A 20,250-nucleotide genomic window follows, 5' to 3' on the forward strand; every position below is an offset into this window, starting at 1 on the left:
TATTCCTCGAACTGGCTTCCTCTCCCAAAAGTTTGCTAGAAAACCCTAGCTCATAGCCAGGCAGAACCTTGGAACCTGAGACTGGCCAAGTTGCCTCTCAGTTACCTGGGTAGTTACTGAGTGTTGGGGGAGAGTTTTTCTGATGATAAGTGATGCATTTACATATTGATAACTGAAAAAGCATAAGCTTAGACCCATATCACAGCCTATGCCATTTATGAAGCAGGCCTTCACCCTCTTTGAGACCTCACACATCCTCTGTGAGGGGGAAGGCCAGGCAGAAGGAAGTGCCATCTTACAGATGAAGAAATGGCAGTTCTAAGGAAAGCCATTGCCCAAGCCACAGAGCACAATCTGGGCTATAGCTCAGGCCACAACCCCAGACTTTTGTATACCTTATCAGTCCCAAGACACAACAGAAAGAGATGAGGGTGTGGCAGGTGTGTGGAGACATCCTTCCAGGTCAGTGCAGCCTCTTTCTTACTAGCCAGGGAACTTTGGCACATCACTTCTTTCAGAAATTCCTCATCCAAACACTGGGGTGATAATACCTAAACTCAAAGTGTTTGGAAGTTTAAATGTATAAAGGACATTTAAGTGTATAAGGACAGTAGGCATGTGCTTCCCCTTGAAGTTAAGGTGAAAAGCAGTAAATTCCTGGATCTGAGACAATTTGCCCTCCATCCACATGGGCTGTCCTGGACAATGCAAAAATTAGAGGTACACAATGACATACCACTTCACACTTACAAAGATGCCTTAGTAAGTGTGATAACTGAAAAAGCATAAGCTTTTTTTTTTTTTAGGGGATTATTCATCCTGAATGGAAAGAGGGTAAACCAAGGCAAAAGCCACTATATTCAAGGTCCCTTGGATTTCTCCCTCTCCTTCCACTGGGTGGGGTTCTATTCAGTTGGTTCAGCTTGGTGTGCACTTGGGTGGGGCCTGAGCGCTGCCTCTTACTGGAAATCCTCCTCTGGCTCAGCAATGACCTTCTCTAATTTAAAAATTTTTATGGTAAAATATAATACTTATCATTTTAACCTTTTACAATTCAGTGACATGTAATTAACATTTGAAATGCTGTGGAACTACACATCACCACCATCTATTCACAAAACTTTTTTTTATCATCCCCCAACAGAAACAATGTACCCATTAAACAATAACTCCCTCTTCCCTTCTCCCCCAGTTCCTAAGAACCTCCATTCTACTTCCTATCTCTGTGAGTTTGCCTATTCTAGGTACCTAGTATAAATGTAATCACATAATATACATCCTACATCTGGCTTATTTCACTAAGCATAATGTTTTCAAGGTCCACCCATGTTGCAGCATTTATCAAAACTTCATTCCTTTTTGCAACTGAGTAATATTCTATTGTGTGCATGTACCAAACTTTGTTTATCTGCTCATCTGTTGATGGATTGCTTCCACCTTTTGGCTATTGTGAATAATGTTGCTTTGACCATTCGGGTACAGATACCTGTTCGAGTGATCGCTTCCAATCTTACAGATATATACCTGGAGGTAGAACCCTGGGTTATATGTTATAGTTCTGTATTTAATGTGTATTTCTGTATTTAATGTTTTTGAGGAGCTGTCAAACTGGTTTCCACAGTCCCCGCACATTTCCACCAGCAAGGTGCAGTTGTTCCAGTTTCTCCAAACCTCACCAACACTTATTACTTTCCATTTTAAAAATGATAGGCATCTTAGTAAGTGTGAAATGGTATGTCATGTGTACCTCTAATTTTTGCATTCTCCAAGACAGCCAATGTGGATGGAGGGCAAATGGCCCCACCCCAAGCAGAGCATCCACAGAGCACTTTAGAGTCAGGCACATGGACCAATACTGCAGCCCAGGCACTAGGGCTTCCCTGCCCCATAATTAAAAGAGACAGGGCTGGATCAGCTAGAAAGGGAAGAAGGGCCTTTCTAGCTCCAGGCACCAAAGGGTTCACCAGGCTTAGAGGCTCATGTAGAATTGATTGAGCAAAGCCAGCAGGATGACCTTGATCCTTCCAGCAAAGCCAAAGGCATTTCCTATTCCCTGTTTTATTGCAGGAATCAAAACCAGATATTCTAGAGTCCCAGAACCTGAGAAGCATTATAGGAGTTTTGAGGCTCGGTGGTGCCCCCTAGAAATCCACATATAATTTTAAAATATATATTTTTTTATACCAGGGATTGAATCCCAGGAATGCTCAACCACTAAGTCACATTCCCATCCCCCCTTTTTATATACCTTTATTTTATTTTTATGTGATGCTGAGGCTCAAACCCTGTGCCTCCCACAAGTGCTGTACCACTGAACTACAACCCCAACCCCTCCATATGTAATTTTTTTTTAAAGAGAGAGAGAGAGAATTTTTTAATATTTATTTTTTAGTTTTCGGTGGACACAACATCTTTGTTTGTATGTTCTGCTGAGGATCGAACCCGGGCCGCACGCATGCCAGGTGAGTGTGCTACCGCTTGAGCCACATCCCCAGCCCTCCATATGTAATTTTTAAGACATGATTTGACATAAGTTTTTAATTTGAAAAATAGGGGGGAAATCTGTCTTCCAAAACCAAATTATAAGCTGGGTACAGTGAAGCACACCTGAAATCCCAGTTACTCAGAAGGCTGAGACAGGAGGATCGCAAGTTGGAGGCCAGCATCGGCAACTTAGCAGTCCCTATCTCAAAATAAAAAAGTGCTGGGGATATTATAGTTCAGTGGTAAAGTGCCCCTGGGTTCCATCCCCATTATCAAAACAAACAAAAAAATTACAGAACATAAATTTAGATAAAATCTTCTCTCCTGAGGTTATGTATCTGAATTTCTAGGACTAAAGAATAAAAAATTTGTTTCGTGGTGCTAGGAATGGAACCTAGAGCCTGTGCACATGAGATGAGCACTCTACTGCTGAGCTACCCCATGCCCTCAGAACTGCAGAAAATTTTAGGTTTATCCCAGAAAAAAAAAGATATGGATTTCTTAAGAGTTAGAGAACTGTTTATCTCAGAACTCATTACACACCAGTGAGTTAGGGCCAAAAACTCCCACACCGTCACACACACACACACACACACACACACACACACCTCTTTTTTCTTCAAGGTCCCAACCAAATGTTGCATGAGCCCCATCACATGAAAGATCAGGTCCCTCATGACCTTTGTAGCATTTTGTTTCTCTTTTCACTTGTGGTTCACTAGCATGGTCACTGTTTTCACTATATAAGTCCATGTTTTCCACAAGTATTTCACTGGTATTGTCATTGAGGGTTTTCTCCTCTGGGAGCTCAAAGACAGAGATTGATTAGTCATCCCAGCATCTCCAGCCCCACAAAGGACCTGGTGCAGAGGTAACATCAGTCACGCTTAGTTGAATGAGTGACAGACCACACACTATCTGTCCCATTAAAACCCCATCCAGGGTTGGTACCACTGTTTGTCACTGTGCTCCTGGTGCTTTCCAAAGCACCTAGGGAGCCGTGGAAAGAGCACGGGTCTCTGAACCAGAAAATCTGGCTTCTAGCCTTGGCTCTGACCCTGACACACTGAGATATGGGCAAGTCACTTCACCTTCCTGGGCCAGAGGAAGTAACTCTGCCCTCAGTCCCTATTAGATGGTAAGCAGATGAACAGGAGCCCTGGGGGGTATGATCTTGTAGTTATGCTCCATCTGAAAATGTGGTGAATTCTAAGCAAGGTAGAGATGCAGTTGTCTATGGGGAGCCATCTAAGCCATGCCCTTCAGCCCATAGCCAAAAAGACACCACCCAGCTATCGTGATGCTTAAATCTACCCTTAGCACCTCGTTCCTTTGAGATAATTTTTTATTTCTCCAGGTTTCTTATTTCAAATGCAAATACTTCCCTTGCAAGGACAGAGAAACTTTTTGTCACTCAAACCTTGGTGGAAACAGAGGGATTCTGTGTAAGAAATAAACATAAAGAGGGATGGACAGAGAGAAAAGAAACAGGCTTTTATTCCAAAGGGGGAGAAAACTGTGAGAATTTCAAGGTGAGGAAGAAAAAGAAGTCCAGAGAGAAAGATCCTGGAGACAGCTGGTGGCGGAGACCTGCCTGGCTCCAGATGCTGTCTCTGCTCCCAGCTGTGTGAGCCCAGGAAATCTTACCTTTGAGCCCCACTTTCCTCCTTTGCCAAAAAGCTGACAATTGTTGAGAATAAGATATGGGACATTAAATAGCTTGCAGAGTGGACACAAATGTTTGTTTCCTCCCCCTAACTCTTAGCTGATTCCATAATTCAGCTGTGTACACAGCAACCTGCAGGCAAATGTCCCTCCCCCCACACACACACATACCCTACATACAGGCTTCTTTGGCTTCTTCAGCTTGAGCAGCCAAGGTCCCCAAACAGGGGACTCTTTGAGACATGCCATGAAAGGGCAGTTTGTGCTGCTCCTGGCATTGCTGGACAGGAGTTCCCCAGGATCAACACCCTCTCACTTCCTCCTCCAGGATAGCTCTCCCTGCTCCCTTGTATGTGAAAGGGGGACAAGCAGGTAGCCCCTGCTCCCGCCTTCCAGTGGCACACATTCACTCTCCAGTGTGTTCCTGGGGCTCCAACATGGAAGCCCTCTCGACCCTCTCTGGCCTCACCATCCTTAGGCTGAGCACCACGCTGCTTCCCACTTGATTGTACCCACTTATCTCTTGTTACATTCAGAGTGTGCTACCTGTGCCTGAAGGGCAGCGAGCCGGGCACCTCCTCTCTTGGACTCTCGTGAAGCAGCTAACATGGGGCTGCTCATCCAGTGGCCACTCGCTTGACATCTGCAGAACTGAAATGATTCATATGACGGGGCTCGTGGCCAGCAGGCATCAGAGGCACAATGGATAGACCTTTTCAACCTGGGAAAGTATTGGAAAACATCTCTACAATTGTTGGCTTTGAGAACTATTACTGCAACAGGAGCAAAGCACCAACAGCCAAAGGAACACCATCCAGACAGTGGAGGGCTGGTTAAGCTCTTTGGTGACAGAGAAATCTGGATTTGAATCCTTCCTCTGCCACCTTATAGCCACGTGACCTAAGGCAAGTTAGACTTTCTCTGCCTCAGTTTCTCTCATCTATAAAACAGGTATAACAGTACTTATTATAAAGAATAAAGGGGATGAGTGCATCTATGATCTTAGCAAACTGCCCAGGTTAAACAATATAGGGTTACTAAGGATAATAACAATCATTAATGTCAACAAGATTACCTTCCATGAGGCTTACAAGTGATATATAGTTCAAGGTCAGGAATTGTGTTGGACAAGGCTGTTAGAAAACAGTTGGAAACTCAGTGTAAAAAGACAAAGAAAATTATAAATAAGCAATCCTCAAATTGATCCTATTATGAATGATCTACCTACCCACTTAGTGCTACTGGGACCTCACATCTGCACAGCACTTCCTAGCAGGACTAGTCAGACTTTGGGGGCATGGAGACTGGCGAAAATATAAAAGAATGAGGCAGTTCCACTCTGGCTGTGGTGTGGTAGAGGGACATGGCTTTGAAAGTGTTATGGTTTGGATATGAAGTGTCCCCAGAAAAGCTTGTGTTGAAAGCGTGATAAACAATGAAGCAAGGTTGAGAGGTGGGACTTTAGGGAAAAAACTGAAAGATGAGAGCTGTCATCTCATCAGTGGATTTATCCACTTGATGGATCAGTATTTTGAATGAACTACTGAACTGTAGCAGGCGGAGCACTGGCCAGGGGAATTCATGCTCTGGGGGTGCAGCCTTGGATGGTATCAGCCTCTGGCCTCGTCCTCTCTTTGCTTTCCAACAGCCCTGAGCTGAGCGGCTTTTCTCTACCATGTTCTGCTGTGATGTTCTGCCTCACCTCAGGCCTAGAGTAATGGAGCTGACTGACTGTGGACTGAGACCTCTGAAACCGTGAGACCCAAATAAACTTTTCTTAATCTAAATTGTTCTTGTCAAGCATTTTGGTCACAGCAAAAAGCTGACTAACACAGAAAGTATCCAGTGGAAAGGGCACTGGTGAGGGACACAGATGGCCAGGTGTCTATCCCATACTCTGCTACGTCACCCCAGCAAGTCACTTTCCATAGCACTTGCTCTGCTTTCCTCCCCAGGGAAGTGAGTTTCAAGAGGAGTGGAAAAGTTTTAAAAACTAACATGCTGGCCAAAGTAAGGTATTAATATTCAGAGCTTTAGGGACAGGCACTTCCCCTACTGCCGGTCCAGTCCTGTCACTCCTTCCTGGCCACTATGGAGCCTCTCATCTTCAAGACTTGTGCATGGCCCTCCTTCCCATGAAGACTCATAGTGCCCTCAGATCATGTCTGTCTACTCATGGCTACAAGGTCTTGTGATGAATTGAGGGTCTATCTCTGTTTCTGAGACCCCTGAATCTCTCTATGGTTGCTTGCCTCGCACATGCTTCTGCCATTGTGATACCATCCACCATGAGGCCTTTACCAGAGCTGGACTGAGGCCATTGCCATGCCCTTGATCCTCCAACACCAGGAGTTAAATAAACCTCTTTATAAAGAAAAGTTCCCAGCCTCTCATATTTTGTTAGAGTAACAGAAAAGTCTCACAGGAAACTACCCTAACTAACACAGGAAACCTAACTAACACAGGAAAATACCCTAAATCACCATGATCTCCTTGCTCTCATTACTGCAATCAGTAGTAATTCATTTCTTCTTGCATGCAATATTTTCATATTGTGTTCAAATGGTGATTAACTCCTGCTGGCATTGTTCCCAGGGATTCTGTCCTGGGCCTCTCTATATACCCACAACACCGGCTGAGCCCCACACCTCCTCCTGGAAAATGTTCAGTAAGTAGTTGTTGCTTAATTTGCAGTTAGGTGTTCCCGGGTCTTAGTCACTTGGTTAAGGTGTTTGATAATTCTCATATCTCAGGCTTGGTTAAAAGCACATATATTAAAGGCACAAGGTTTGGGGCCAGACTGTAGGACTTTAAAAAGTTCTTAACTCTAACTCTACCTCCTTGTTTATAAAACAGGGATGAAAACCATATCAAACCTCCAGAGTTAGGATGAGCATTAAACATGGAATGCATGAGGCCCTTAAAATAGTGCCATCTCAATAGACTCACCGTTTGTTGCTCCATTGCTACATTAGCTCAGACCGACAATGTAATTCTGAGAAGTTCTGGTTCTGTGGAGAAAGGAAGCAGTACCCCGCCCCACCAAAGCTTTCTGTCTCAGGACTACTTCTGTCTCTGGAGCTGGAAGAGGCAGGCAGAGTGGGTGACAGCAGCTTTCTAGAATACTGGCACAATCAGCATAAATACAGGCAATGTGACAAGATACTCATAGAGGCTCCAAGGAAGCTGGACATCAGGACATCAGAGCCCTAACCTTGGAGGGCTACACAGCTCGGGAAGCTGAGATCCTAGGGGCTTGGCGAGGGGAGGGGGCAGAGGCAACATGGAGTCTAACCACCTGGTCCTTCACCTTGTGGCTCCTCTGAGAGCAAGACACACCCACATCCCCTGGGGAGGAACCCAAACCAAGTGATGTTTCAGTGCAAGCTCTCAAATAGCACCTTCACCATCACTGCGGCCACAGCCCACACTAGTCCCTCTGCTGGGAAAGACTTCTCTTCAGACCCCACCTGTAGAAATTCCACCTCTACAGTGCTGTTCAAAGGATGCCTTTGCAAAACTGCTGAATGCCTACTTAGTTTGAACCAGACCTTCTGAGGACTCCAAGAGGAACAGAGCAGTCTAGTGGGAGCAGCCTGGCAAATAAACAAACATTGAAATTCAGTGAGATAGGGGCTATAACAGAGACACTGACAAAGTACAGGGGCCATGAAACATTTGCCCTGCAAGGAGGGAAGCTGACCGCAATTAAACAAACAAAGTAACTTCAATACTGATAAATGGTGGGAAGAAAATAAAATCAGGTAATATAGCATAAAGAGGCTAGAAGGGAGGGTAGTCAGGGGAGGCCCCCTGAGGGAACATCAGGCCAAGAACGGAATGAGCAGAGCTGGGCTGTGGGGAGCTGAAGAGGCAGCAAAAGAAGGCCTGAGAAGGTAGCAAAGGTGGCCCTGAGCACAGTGGCTCCAAGGGACAGGAAGAATGTCAGCGCAGGGAATGTGAGCAGAGGAGCGAGCCAGGCCGAGAGGAGAATATGACAAAATGGTACACTCTGCTATTTCACGCATCATTTGAATATAAGAAGATCGGTAGTTGGGAAGAATGATTTGTAAACATTTTTAATGTTTACATTAAAAATTTTTAATGTACTAAAAAAAAATCATCACATAAAAGTTGCTCTCTACTTAAAAAAAAAAAAATCACCAAATGATGTACTTCTTGCATGGGGTGCACATCCAAGTCAGACACACTCCCAGCTCAGGCTACAGCAGAAGTCAGTGGGGAGAAGGACAAAAGTCTTAGGGATCGGACTGACTTCTGCAGGTGTCCTCACTGCCACTTCTGGGTCCCCGTGGTCAGAGTGGCAAAAACTCTGAAAGCCCAAACCCTAGAGACTGTGGGTAAATTCTATTCCTAACACAGACTGAGTTCTAGAAGCTTCTCTCCCACGCCTCCATGGACCCCTTATTTGTACTGTCCATTCTCCTATGACTCTTGTGGCTGGACCAGAAACAAATTTAACTTCTCAGGGGTCCCCGGTGAAGGCTCCTAGCCTTCCATTTTCAAGGAATGGTCAAATGCCTCTTTCAGGAGGCTGCTCTCCCCTGGTTCTCCTTCTCCAGTTTTTGGCTCCTGGACACGAGACTCCGCAGCTGCTCTGGGGAATCTTCAGTCTTCTGGGTTGGAGCCGCAGGGTCTGCGGAATTCCTGTCCATGCTCGTGTATCCACTTGTTGGCCACTGGAGACAGCGGGAAGGAAGACAGCCAGCTGAGCAGGGCAGCCGTGGGCTGTGTGGGCTGGGAGGGGCAGATTCGCAAGCACCTCCTAACACCCTCCGGCCCACCCAGTCCCAGCTCACACTGGGTTTCACACTGTTTCTTCTAGCAGAGAATAGCAGAGGACAGTGTTCTCCTAAAGTCCAAGAGATCCTGCCTACTAGAAAGTGATTTTCAAGTGTGTGGGCACTGAAGTCACTCACCCTTCATTATAAAATCCCACCTCCCCCACAAAGCCACTCCTGAGTAATGACAGAAGTGCGGTGGCTTCTTTGGCAGTGCCCATGTCAGCATGAAAGCCTTCTTGCACCTCCTTTTCAGAGCTCAGTGCTCTTGGGCACACACAGCCATAAGCACATCTGCCTGCTGCTTTTTTAGGGCCGCCTCTGCACAGGTGGCACTGACAGAGAGCCTGATGGCTCATGTCTTCGAGCAGTGAAGGGGAGGGACTCTGTTGCCACATTCCTTCTCAGCTGTGCCCAGGATCAAGGCCCATGTGGCAAGGTCAATAAACCTTTGTAGACACTTACTCTGTGTCAGGACCCTGCTCTTCACAAGCTCCTACCTGTGCGGGGCACCCGGTTGATAGTCTGATCATCTTAATACAGTGTGGCTCCATAATGAAGCCTGTGGCATGGGAGGGCTTTGCGATCTCCCACCCAACCCACTCCCTATCTCGGCACCCCTCACCCCATTCTCATGTTCAGAAAGGAAGGACTTACCCCACTTATCTCCCACCAGGACAGGACAGCCAGCATGAAGTGTGTCACCATCCCCCTCACCACTCCTATGCAGGTTCCACCAAAATAGTGCTGCATTCTGAAAACAAGAGAGGCCAGCCCAGCAGGAGAATCAGGCCAGAATCTCAGTCCTTGGGAAGCCCTTGACTAAGGACAAATGCATGCATGTGGTTCAATAAGGAAACCCTCCCTGCACTCTGGGACAAGGCACGGTGAAAACAGCACAATCTGACATAAATTGCTGTACTCATGCATAGGACACTGATTTAAAGCTCTGTTCCTCTCCAGGCCCTGAGTGTGCAGAGACAAAGCCCATCCAGCTCTGTTCTTTGGAGTTCACGAGAGGCAGAGATAAAATAGAAAAGGGTGATACAGTGTGGGGAGTGAAAGGGTGAGGTAAGGATGGGTGTGGTGGGATTACTGAGGACAGATGCCTAACAAAACCCACAAGGCAGAACAAGATATTCCTCAGTGGAAACTTCATTAGTTTCAAAGCTTATGCTCCTTGAGGCACTTATTACCAGCACCCAGGAAGTAGGCCTCATCATAACCCCCTTCCTGAAGTAGTCCATGCTTAGGGCTTGAAATAATGTAACCAAGAAAGAGCAAAGGTAGGACTCAAGCCCAGGTGTGTGTTCTTTTGCCCCTACACTCTGCTTTTTTGTCCCATGCATTTCCTAGAGACTTAGTTTAACTTTGGCCATTAGAAGTAGATCAAGCCTAAAGTAATGAAGGATATGCCGACACCTCTGTTCCTAAATTTAGGAGATGCTAAAGCCCTAGGTACTCACAGACACATCTTTTATTGAATGCTTAGAACATGCCAGGCTCTGTACTAATTGCTTTATAGGCATGATCTCATGAATTTATTTTCATTTCATTTCTGAATTAGGTAAGGGCTGTCAGGGAGTTTGATAGATCTGAAACTTGGAGGAAATATTCATTCATTAAACAGAACTCTTACCGCATGACTCTCCTCTGGACCTATCTTTCCCATAGCTCCAATTTCAGTTGTTACTACATATTAGCTTCTCTGTGAGCCCCGGAAGAAAAGGACTCTGATTCCTCTGTATCCTCAGTGCCTCTAGAGTTCAGTGTGGATGCAATTAATAACTGCAGGAACAAACTACTGTAGAGAACCCAAGGGTCAATCAAAAGAGGTCTTCCCAGCCAGGCACAGTGGCACACGCCTGTCATCCCAGTGGCTCAGGAGGCTGAGGCAGGAGGATCACGAGTTCAAAGCCAGCCTCAGCAAAAGCAAGGCACTAAGCAACTCAGTGAGACCCTGTCTCTAAATAAAATACAGAATAGGGCTGGGGATGTGGCTCAGTGGTAGAGTAACCCTGAGTTCAATCTCTGGTGTCCTCCCTTCAAAAAATACAAACAAACAAAAACAAATAGGTCTTCCCTTCCAGCTCTACTGTGACAGGGAAGACAGACACCTACTTGTCACAGAAGTATAAATAAACAGAGCCACAAGTAACATGCTAGGGTAATAGAGAAGACTGTGACTTTATGTTTGATCCTGAAAATCAGGGAAAACTTCTTGTTATCCCCCCTCCCAGGCATCGGATTTCAAGCAGAAGTGTGAAGGTTAGGGGGTTACTTCTGTGCCCTCTCAGCCCGCTCCTCTGGGAACAGGCCCCACTCACCTTAACCACAGGCACGCTGAAGTTGGCGTAGATGAAGGCCGTGGCTCCTCCAGCTTCCACTGAGCTCAGCTACAATGCCAGAGGAAGAAGCCACAGTTAACATTGCCACCACATCCCTATTCTGTCCTGTGCCCAGTGGCCTGGCCTCTGACGTCATTTTTGCATAGCTGCCCTCTTGTGGTGCCCTGTTTCAACTCTGAAAGACAGTCATCCTTGAAAGACAGTCATCCAACTTCAGAATTCAGGGAGCCTTATTTCCTCATATGTAAAATGTGAATAACACTAGTGAGAAAACAGCTTAGCAGTATGTATCAGGAGTACTAAATCTATGCATACCCATTTGAACCAATAACACTAATGCTAAGACTCTTTCCTAACCTTAACGAGCTGCTGTAGGGAACCCAAAGGTAACTCCAACAGAATCCTTTCCCTCCAGGAGCTCTACTGTGACTGTTACCCTAATTTTCCTCACCCTAATCTTCACACTTCTGCTTATACTAAGTACCATACTATGAGTCAGAATTGTTGTTATTATTATTCTTCACATTTTATAGATGAGGAAATAAGTCTCCCTGAATAAGTCCCCTGGTGTTTGCCGGCAGGAACACAAGAAGACAAGATTTTGGGAACCCTTCTCTCTTTTTCCTTTCAGCTAATATCCTTATTAAGGGCTACAATAAGTAGATTCAAACTTTTTTGATTGAGACCCTCAGGGAGAAATGCATCATAATCTGACACACACACATAAATTTCATAAAGACATTCCAACTGCGTGAGACACCTCTGATATTTTTCCTTTTATTTATTTATTTTATTCTATTCTAGTACAGTTTTTTAAAATACAGATCAGATTCATTAAATTTAATTTCACAACCTACTAGTGGATCATAACTTGTGACTTGAACACCGGTTTAGATTACAACGATCTGTTTTTGAAAGGTGGCCATCTCAAGAACTATTTACTGCACCTTTCTCAGGTTCCCCAGATCACTCAGTTCCACTCTAGGTCACCTAAGCTGAGGGTTTCCACCACTGGTATATTCTTGGATTGCAGATATGTTTTCTTAATATAAAGATATTTTTTCTCGATTGTCAAAGAAATACATAGTAATCATAGCACATTTTTTAATACAGGAAAGCATTTGAAAAAATCACTTATCATCTTGCCATCCAGGAAAAAAAAATGCAGTATTACAGTTACATAGTAATAGCTGACATTTAGTAAGCACTGACTATATGCTAGACATCACACTAAGTACTTATATTAAATACTATACTAGAAGGATTAGTATTAATTATTATTATTTATATTTTACAGATGAGGAAATAAATCTCAGAGATATTAAATACTTTTCAAAAGGTCACATAACTCTTCTGTGACAGTCAGGATTTGAGCTGAGCCAGTACTATCTGACTACAAAGTCCCTGCTCATAAACATTATGCTGTACTTTTGAACATTTAGGTTATTTGAAATATTTACTATTATAAACAACACTGCACTGAAACTTTTTTTTTTGGGGGGGATGTATGTGTGGTATTGGGGATTAAACCCAGGGGTACTCTATCACTAAATTACATCCCCAACACCTTTTATTTTTTATTTTGAGACAGAGTCTCACTAATTTGCCCAAGCTGGCCTTGAACTTGCAATCCTCCTGCCTCAGACTCCCAAAATGCTGTGATTACAGGCATGTGCCACCAAGCCCATCTTGAACATCTTTTTTTTTAAATTTTTTTTTAGTTATAGGTGGACACAATATCTTTATTTTTATTTTTATGTGGTGCTGAGGATTGAACCCCAGTGCCTCATGCATGCTAGGCGAGCATTCTACCACTGAGCCACAACCCCAGCCCCTGAACATCTTAATCAATGAAATTATTTTTGAATTTTGGGTTGTTTTCATAGGAAAAAGAATTAGCGTTATGAGTCCAAATTGGTATGCATACATTTAATATTTCTGATATATACTGCTAAATTATTTTCTCACCAGCCATACAACATGAGAGAGCAAGTATTACATCACTCTGCCTAGCACTACTAGAAGGTCCATGTTCTTTTAATTTTGTGGTCATCAAACCCCATCCCACCACAATCTGTGTTACAGAGCAAGAACTTTAGGCCTGAAGAGGTTGTCACTTACAGGAAACTGAACTGTCTTGGTGATTCAGAACCTGGAAATGGCAGTTTTAGCTGTCAGTGCTCCTTGGTTCCCACTCTGGCCACTTGGAGGGCCAATGGGAACAACTCGATCTTTGTGTTCAAGAAACTAAAAGACGGGATGATTCTGTTCTGTTGTAGTCACTGTGGGTACAAGCATGACTCACCAGGGGCAACCTTGACTTTCCTGCATTCCTTTTCCTGTGGTTTTAGACACAATGTAAGGAATGATAAACCAACATATTCAAAAGAAAATCTCATTCTGTATGCAATGAAGTTCAAGGGCATGAATTGTAGAACAGTGCTGAAAGAGATATTCTTTATGAATACCTTCACTGTATTAGGGCTGAACTTATGTCCAGTCTGGGCAGAAAATCACCAACTTATTTCAAGTCCATCCTCTGTACTTCTTAGAAATTATTTTCTCTCTACAATATTACTCTTGTCTCCCACAAACCTTAACATTATTTGCCTTTAGAAATTTGATGGTCTTTACCCAACCTGAAGATGAAAGTATTGGTCCCATGACACTAATTCCCCTTTATAGGGTTCTTTCCTTACTTGCTTGGTGGGATACAATGAGAGAAACATATGAAACTTTCCACAGTGACGTTCCCCCTGCACTATCTCCTCAGATCCTTATTACAACCCTGTGAGGAAGTGCAGAGCAAGAAAATGAGCTCAAATAATTGATGTGATATGTACTGAGGCCCCATAGTAAACCAAAGAATCAGGATCAGACCAACTGAGTCCAAAACCAAAGTGCATTCCATTTTACTGTGTCTCAAATGCCTAAAACTCAAATGTACATGCATGTTCTCTCATTCTCTCTCTGTCTCTCTGTCTCTCTGTCTCTCTCTCTCTCTCTCTCTCTCTCACACACACACACACACACACACACAAATAGATATGTGCACAATTGCCATTTAAAATTGCTGGGCCTTTATCCATCCTACCTTCATTACAATAACTGGGCTTCTGTATCTAGGGAACTAGCCATAAAAGATTTGGGCAAGGCAAGAGGGTAAAGAACAGACATACTGTGCCCCCAGATGCTCATATTGTCTGGTTGATATCTACACTTTTCACTGCCTGTGACCTCCCATGCCAGCTTCAGTGATCAGCCAGAGACACAACCAGCTGCAGATCCAAGATGTGCTCCCTGCCTGGCAGCTGGCTTCAGCTGTGCCTGATCAGAATGACCACCGAGAGGTCAGATGGCATGTTTTAAAAGTCTCCAGTTCTTCAGGAAGCATAAAATTTAGCCACTGGAAACAAAACCAGAATTGCAGGCATAGAGACTATATGCAATGCCAGTCTCCAACTGCCCTTTCTTGGCTCTTGTATCTGCAGAAACCAGATACAGGCCTGAGAGAAGAGGGGAAGCTAAGGGAGTGTCTGCTCATCCAATGAGCCCGAAAACAGGACTTCATCTCTGGTTGTTATTCACAGCCTCAGTCAGGAGTAATCTTTTCCAATAAGTGTTTGCTTCTAATAATCTCTCCCAAGTAAGAGATGATCAGAATTATGGCTTAGGTGTGAAGAAGGAAATAAACCCACAGGACCTGAAGGGAAGGTGATGGGTGAGATAACAAATGCTGGGACCAAGTCCCACAGGACCAGGCTGGGAACCAGAAGAGACAAATTTATTGTTTTGCTTTTTCAGGGGATATAGTGGAGATTTTACTGAAGAATTTATGGGGAAATAGGAGGAGGATTTTCACTGAGACTTCTCTGAGATTTTCATCTCAGAGGCCACACTTGAGGAATTTCTCTGTCGGCCTCCCTGTGCTTTCCTGCTGGTGACTGAGCTGCCTGTCTCTCCTCTCTCTCTCCCACACCTCTGCAGCTGCACTTAAGGGCCCACACTTTTCAACACTGAGTAGGCTGTGGGACCTCAAAGAGGGAGACTCCTGTATTCTCTTCCTGCATTGTTTAAGTCTCACAAACTCTTTGCCTTCATTGTAAACCTACTGTCCATCCTAACCCATGGCCTATGACAAGGTCATATTAGATCCATTCCTTTATATCTCTTATAGTGTTGAACAAAAAAAAAATGCTATTTAAAATTCATAAATTTCCTGAAGACTTTTGTGTTTAGTACCAGATAAAATCAATACATGAAATTGTTTTGAACACAATAAAAAAGAGGAGAGATATAGTCATTAGGTAAGAAGCCCTGGTCCCTCCAGAGCAAGACTCACATAGATCATAAATGTTGCAACTCGGTTTCCAGACTTCATTCTGTATAGGGGGCTGCTTGGCGACTGAGACAAAAATAGAACATAACATTATTTTATGCAGATGGCACCAGGATGACATAATGAGGGGACCATGTGCTCATCTTTGCTGACAGGTACTCAATACTCTTTATAGACACTATTTATTAGATACTCACATGAATGAACTGTGTGCTAATCAAATAAAACTACTTGTCAATAGTGAAAGCTCTATATGAGAGGTGAATTTTGCCTTTGGATTCTGTGAAATAAATTTATATGTAAATTCTTATAGATCATTATTCTGTAGGAATACCAAATGATAAGACTGGAGTTCCCAATTACTTGCCAAAGAGAAATCTTTTTTTTTTTTTTTGGTCATAGAACAATCTGACATAAAACTTACATACCATAAAATTCACCCATTGTAAGCATACTATTTGATGAACTTTAGCTAATTTCAACATTTGTCCAACCATTTCCACAATCCAGTTTTAGAACATTTCCATCAACCGGTAAAGTTCTCTCATGCCAGTGTTCAGTTAATCCCTCTATAACTCTGAGCAGTACACTTACCTACTTTCCATTCTGTTTTTTCCCTTTTCATATAAATAGAATCATAAAATGTGGAATCTTATCCATCAGGCTGCTCTTGCTTGTGCACTATTTTGAAGGTTCTTCTCTGTGGTTGGATGTACCTGTCCATTCTTTCCCTTGATGAATAGTATTCCATTGTGCAGATATATAAAAATTTGTTATCCATTAACCTATGGATGTATTTAAGCTGTTTCTAATTCTTGGCTAATAAAGCTACTATGAACATTCACATGCAAGTGTGTGTATAGATGTATATTTCCTTTTCTCCTGTGTAAAATATCTGGAATTGAAGTGGCTGGATCATAGGCTGGTGTACCTTTAACTTTTTAAGAACTGCCAAACTCTTTTCCAAAGTGACTGTTTTATTTTACATCCCCCCAGTGTGTGAGTCCTCACTGTCCTCATCCACACTTGGTATGATCTCATAAGATATCTTTTTCATTTTAGCTCTTCTAATAGGAATACAGCGATATTTCATTATGGGTTCAACTTTCATTTCTCTAATGGTGTTGAGCATCTTTTCACATGTTTATTAGCCATTTATTTCTCTTCTTTGAAGTGCCTATTTAAATAATCTTTTGCTCATTTAAAATTTTTGAGTTGTGAGGCCAGGGTTGTGGCTCAGTAGTACAGCGCTTGCCTGGCACATGTGAGGTACTGGGTTTGATCCTCAGCACCAAATAAAATGTAAATAAATAAAATAAAGTTAAGAAAAAGAAAACAAATTAAACTCACCCTTAAAAAAAAGAAAAAATTAGTTGTCTGTTGAGTTACAGAAGTTCTGCATATATTTTGGATACAAATCCTTTATCAAGTATATAATTTACAAATATTTTCTCCTAATTGATGACCTGATTTTTCATTTTCTAATGGTGTTTTCTGAAAAGCAAGATTTTAATTTTGACAAGGTCCAATTTATCACTTTTTTCTTCTTTTATGGATCAGAATTTGGTGATCTATAACTCTGCTTTGCCTAACCTGTGGTTATAAAGATTTTCTCTTAGGTTTTCTTCTAGAAGTTTGTTTTTTTTTAAAGAATATATTCTGTTTTATATACATTTTATTTATTTTTATGTGGTGCTGAGGATCAAATCCCGTGCCTCGCACATGCAAGGTGAGCCACAACTCCAGCCCCTCTTCTAGAAGTTTTATATTTTGCATATACATCTACAATCCATTTTGCATTGATTTTCATAAATGTCATGAAATAGATTCTGATGTTGCTATCATTATTTTGCTGGTAGATTATTGAATTATCCCAGCACCATTTGTTGAAAAGGCTATATTTTCTTCATGGAGTTTCCTTGGCATCTTTGTGAAAAAAACAACTGACCATAATTGTACAGGCTTATTTCTGGATCCTCCATTCTGTTTCCTTGACCTATGTTTCTGTCCTTCCACCAATACCATATACAGCCCTGGTTCTTGTAGCTCTACTCTGGAAATGACTATATGATGTCTGTGAATGAGTCAGTGAACAAATGAACAAGTGAATCATGAAATCAGGTAGTGTATAGCCTCCAATTTTGTTCTTCTTTTTCTAAATTGTTTGGCTATTCTAGTCCTTTGCATTTCCATATACATTTTAGTATCCGTGTGTTAATTTCTACAAAAATAAGCCCTCTGGAATTTTAATAATGTTGGGGTTGAATGTATAGTTAGATTTGGGGGCTGTTTTTTTAACCCTCAAAAATTGATTGTTACTGCCAGCAAAGGAAGGCAGTTGAGATCATAAGAAAAGAAGAAGGGCTGAGATAAGGACAGTCCTCCCTGGGAAGTCCCCAAATGAACAGGAGACAAGATTCCATAACAGGCCTCATTCTGCCAACATAGCAAATTCTGGAAAGTGGAATGATAACAGATAAGAAAATGAACCAGCAACAATCAGCTAAAACCAAGATTTTTAGACATTCCTTAAATAAGAACCTTTGTTCTAAGATTTCGTTTTGTATGACTCTGAGAGCCCTACAAGAGCTACATCTCACATAAATAAGCAATGCATTCGCTTTGGCCTCAGAAGATTGGTCATCGGACCCATTATTACCGTAGCATGGTCAAAGTGAGGCTCATAGTGCCCTCCAATGCCATAGTTCACCACCTGGAGATACTCTGCGTAGGGAGGCTGGACATCAAGGCCTGTGAGGGCTGCGATGCGGTGGTCAAGGGTCACCAGCATTGGGTCAACAGTGTCCTTTAGCCAGGCACTAAAACATACCACAGAGTAGAACATCAGTGATTCAGTGCTGGAAATGACTACATGTCATGTCTGTGAATGAATAAATAAATGATCAAATGGATACAAGTTCTGGAAGGCCAGGGGAGAGGGGAAAAGAAGCAGCATGAATGCCTGATCAAATACACATCCCTCATGTTAAGTCTGCCCAATTCACTTTGCCTTTCTGTCTCAACATTCACAGGTTCATTCAGTCAATAAAACATTCTCGGAGGCCCTGACCCATTTCTGAGCTAGGTGCTGAGGCTATAGAGTAAAGGTGCATGGTGCCCATGACTGCGACACTCATGACTGTGACTGCCCCTGAAACTGCTATGTGGTAAAGACTTCTACAACAGAGGAAGCCGGTGCCATAATGGAAAAGCTTGGGATTTAAAGTAAGAAGATTTCTGAACATTCTAGCATGCCCCTGTAGTCCCAGCGACTCAGGAGACTAAGACAGGAAGATCACTTGAGCCTAGGAATTTGAGGCCAGTCTGTGCAACATAGTAAGACCCAAAAGAAAGAAAGAAGGGAGGGAGGGAAGAATTAAAGTAATAAGACTAGTTCCTGATCCTCTCTCTGTGTGATCCTAAGTCAGGTACTTAATTTTGAGCCTAAGAGTCAGTGTGCTTTTCAATAAAATGAGGATAATAATAATATTTGCTTCACAGACTCATGAAGATTGTTGAGAGAAACACTATGAGGATGCTTTGTAAGCTGTGTTGGTGACTGCTGTGAATTCCAGGAGCATCTCTGGAAAACCAGGACAGGTCAAAGACTGAAGAACATATAGCTCAGACTCTTCCTAAATGTCTTGTTGAGATTCTGACAAAGTAAAATTTTGGAATCAGAATTTAGGTTCCAGGGAAATGAGAACATGCTCCCCAAGCAAAGCCTCATGGGAACACCATGAAGGCTTTGAAGGGAAGAACCCTGGCATGACATTGGAAGGCCACTTCTTTGCTCTTTAAATGATGACTAACAGAAAATAAGTAGAGTGAGAAAATGAGAAATACACTTTAAACTGCTGGGGAGCAGAGAGGAAGGAGTTAATTCTACCAAGGCAATTAGGTAAAATGATAACATTTAAACAAAATTCTGAAGGGTGTATACCAATTCAACAGACGGAAAAGAGCAGGTGTATTCCAGCCTGAAGAAATTGCATGAGTACAAGCATGAAGGTGTGATGATAAATATGTGCAAAGGTCCTTACCAGATGCTCATAAACTTCCCAACTTGCAAACTGTGAGCTAGATAAACTTCTATTCTTTATATATTATCCATCCTGTAGTATCCAATTATTGCAACCAAAAATGGACTGAGAAATGGGTAATTGATAGTGAAGGTGACAGCAGACAGACATAAGTGTTGGGAACATGAGATTAAGGGGATAATTCTATAAACTGAGCTGACTCCCATGTGCTTTCTTAAAAAAAAAAAAAAGCAATTTAATTTATCTGCAGCCCTGCCTGGGTTAAGTTAATAAGATGTATTACATTGGGGCTGGGGTTGTGGCTCACTGGTAGAGTGCTTACCTAGCACATATGAGGCACCACATAAAAATAAATAAAATAAAGTTATTGTATCCATCTATAACTAAATATATATTACATTTCTCAGCAACCAACCTGCTATCTGCAGGAGAAATACAGGACCAAAATGCCAATAAGCAGAACACATTACCCTGAAGTGACTTTTTTGTAAGAACAAGTTCAATGGGCCAAAGAGATTTAGAGTTGCTTTGGGCCTTTAGCATGTGCAGTGGGGCTTGGAAGTTTGATA

The 20,250-nt window shown here is 42.7% G+C and overlaps 1 protein-coding gene across 1 annotated transcript in view; it reads right to left on the reverse strand.

Moving 5' to 3' along the window:
• Positions 1-8,244: 8,244 nt before the first annotated feature.
• P4ha3 (prolyl 4-hydroxylase subunit alpha 3) overlaps positions 8,245-20,250 on the reverse strand; it is a 33,880-nt gene continuing 21,874 nt past the window's right edge. The window contains exons 9-13 of the mRNA XM_046441955.2: positions 18,298-18,457; positions 15,642-15,704; positions 11,279-11,347; positions 9,609-9,705; positions 8,245-8,849 (exon numbers count right to left, since the gene is read on the reverse strand). Coding sequence (XP_046297911.1) covers positions 8,779-8,849; positions 9,609-9,705; positions 11,279-11,347; positions 15,642-15,704; positions 18,298-18,457 — 460 coding nt within the window. The 3' untranslated portion in view covers positions 8,245-8,778. The remainder of the gene's footprint in view (positions 8,850-9,608; positions 9,706-11,278; positions 11,348-15,641; positions 15,705-18,297; positions 18,458-20,250) is intronic.

Source organism: Marmota monax, unplaced genomic scaffold, assembly GCF_021218885.2.
Source record: "Marmota monax isolate L192 unplaced genomic scaffold, Marmota_monax_Labrador192_F-V1.1 WCK01_AAM20220418_F8-fsc00068, whole genome shotgun sequence".
Taxonomy (NCBI): domain Eukaryota; kingdom Metazoa; phylum Chordata; class Mammalia; order Rodentia; family Sciuridae; genus Marmota; species Marmota monax.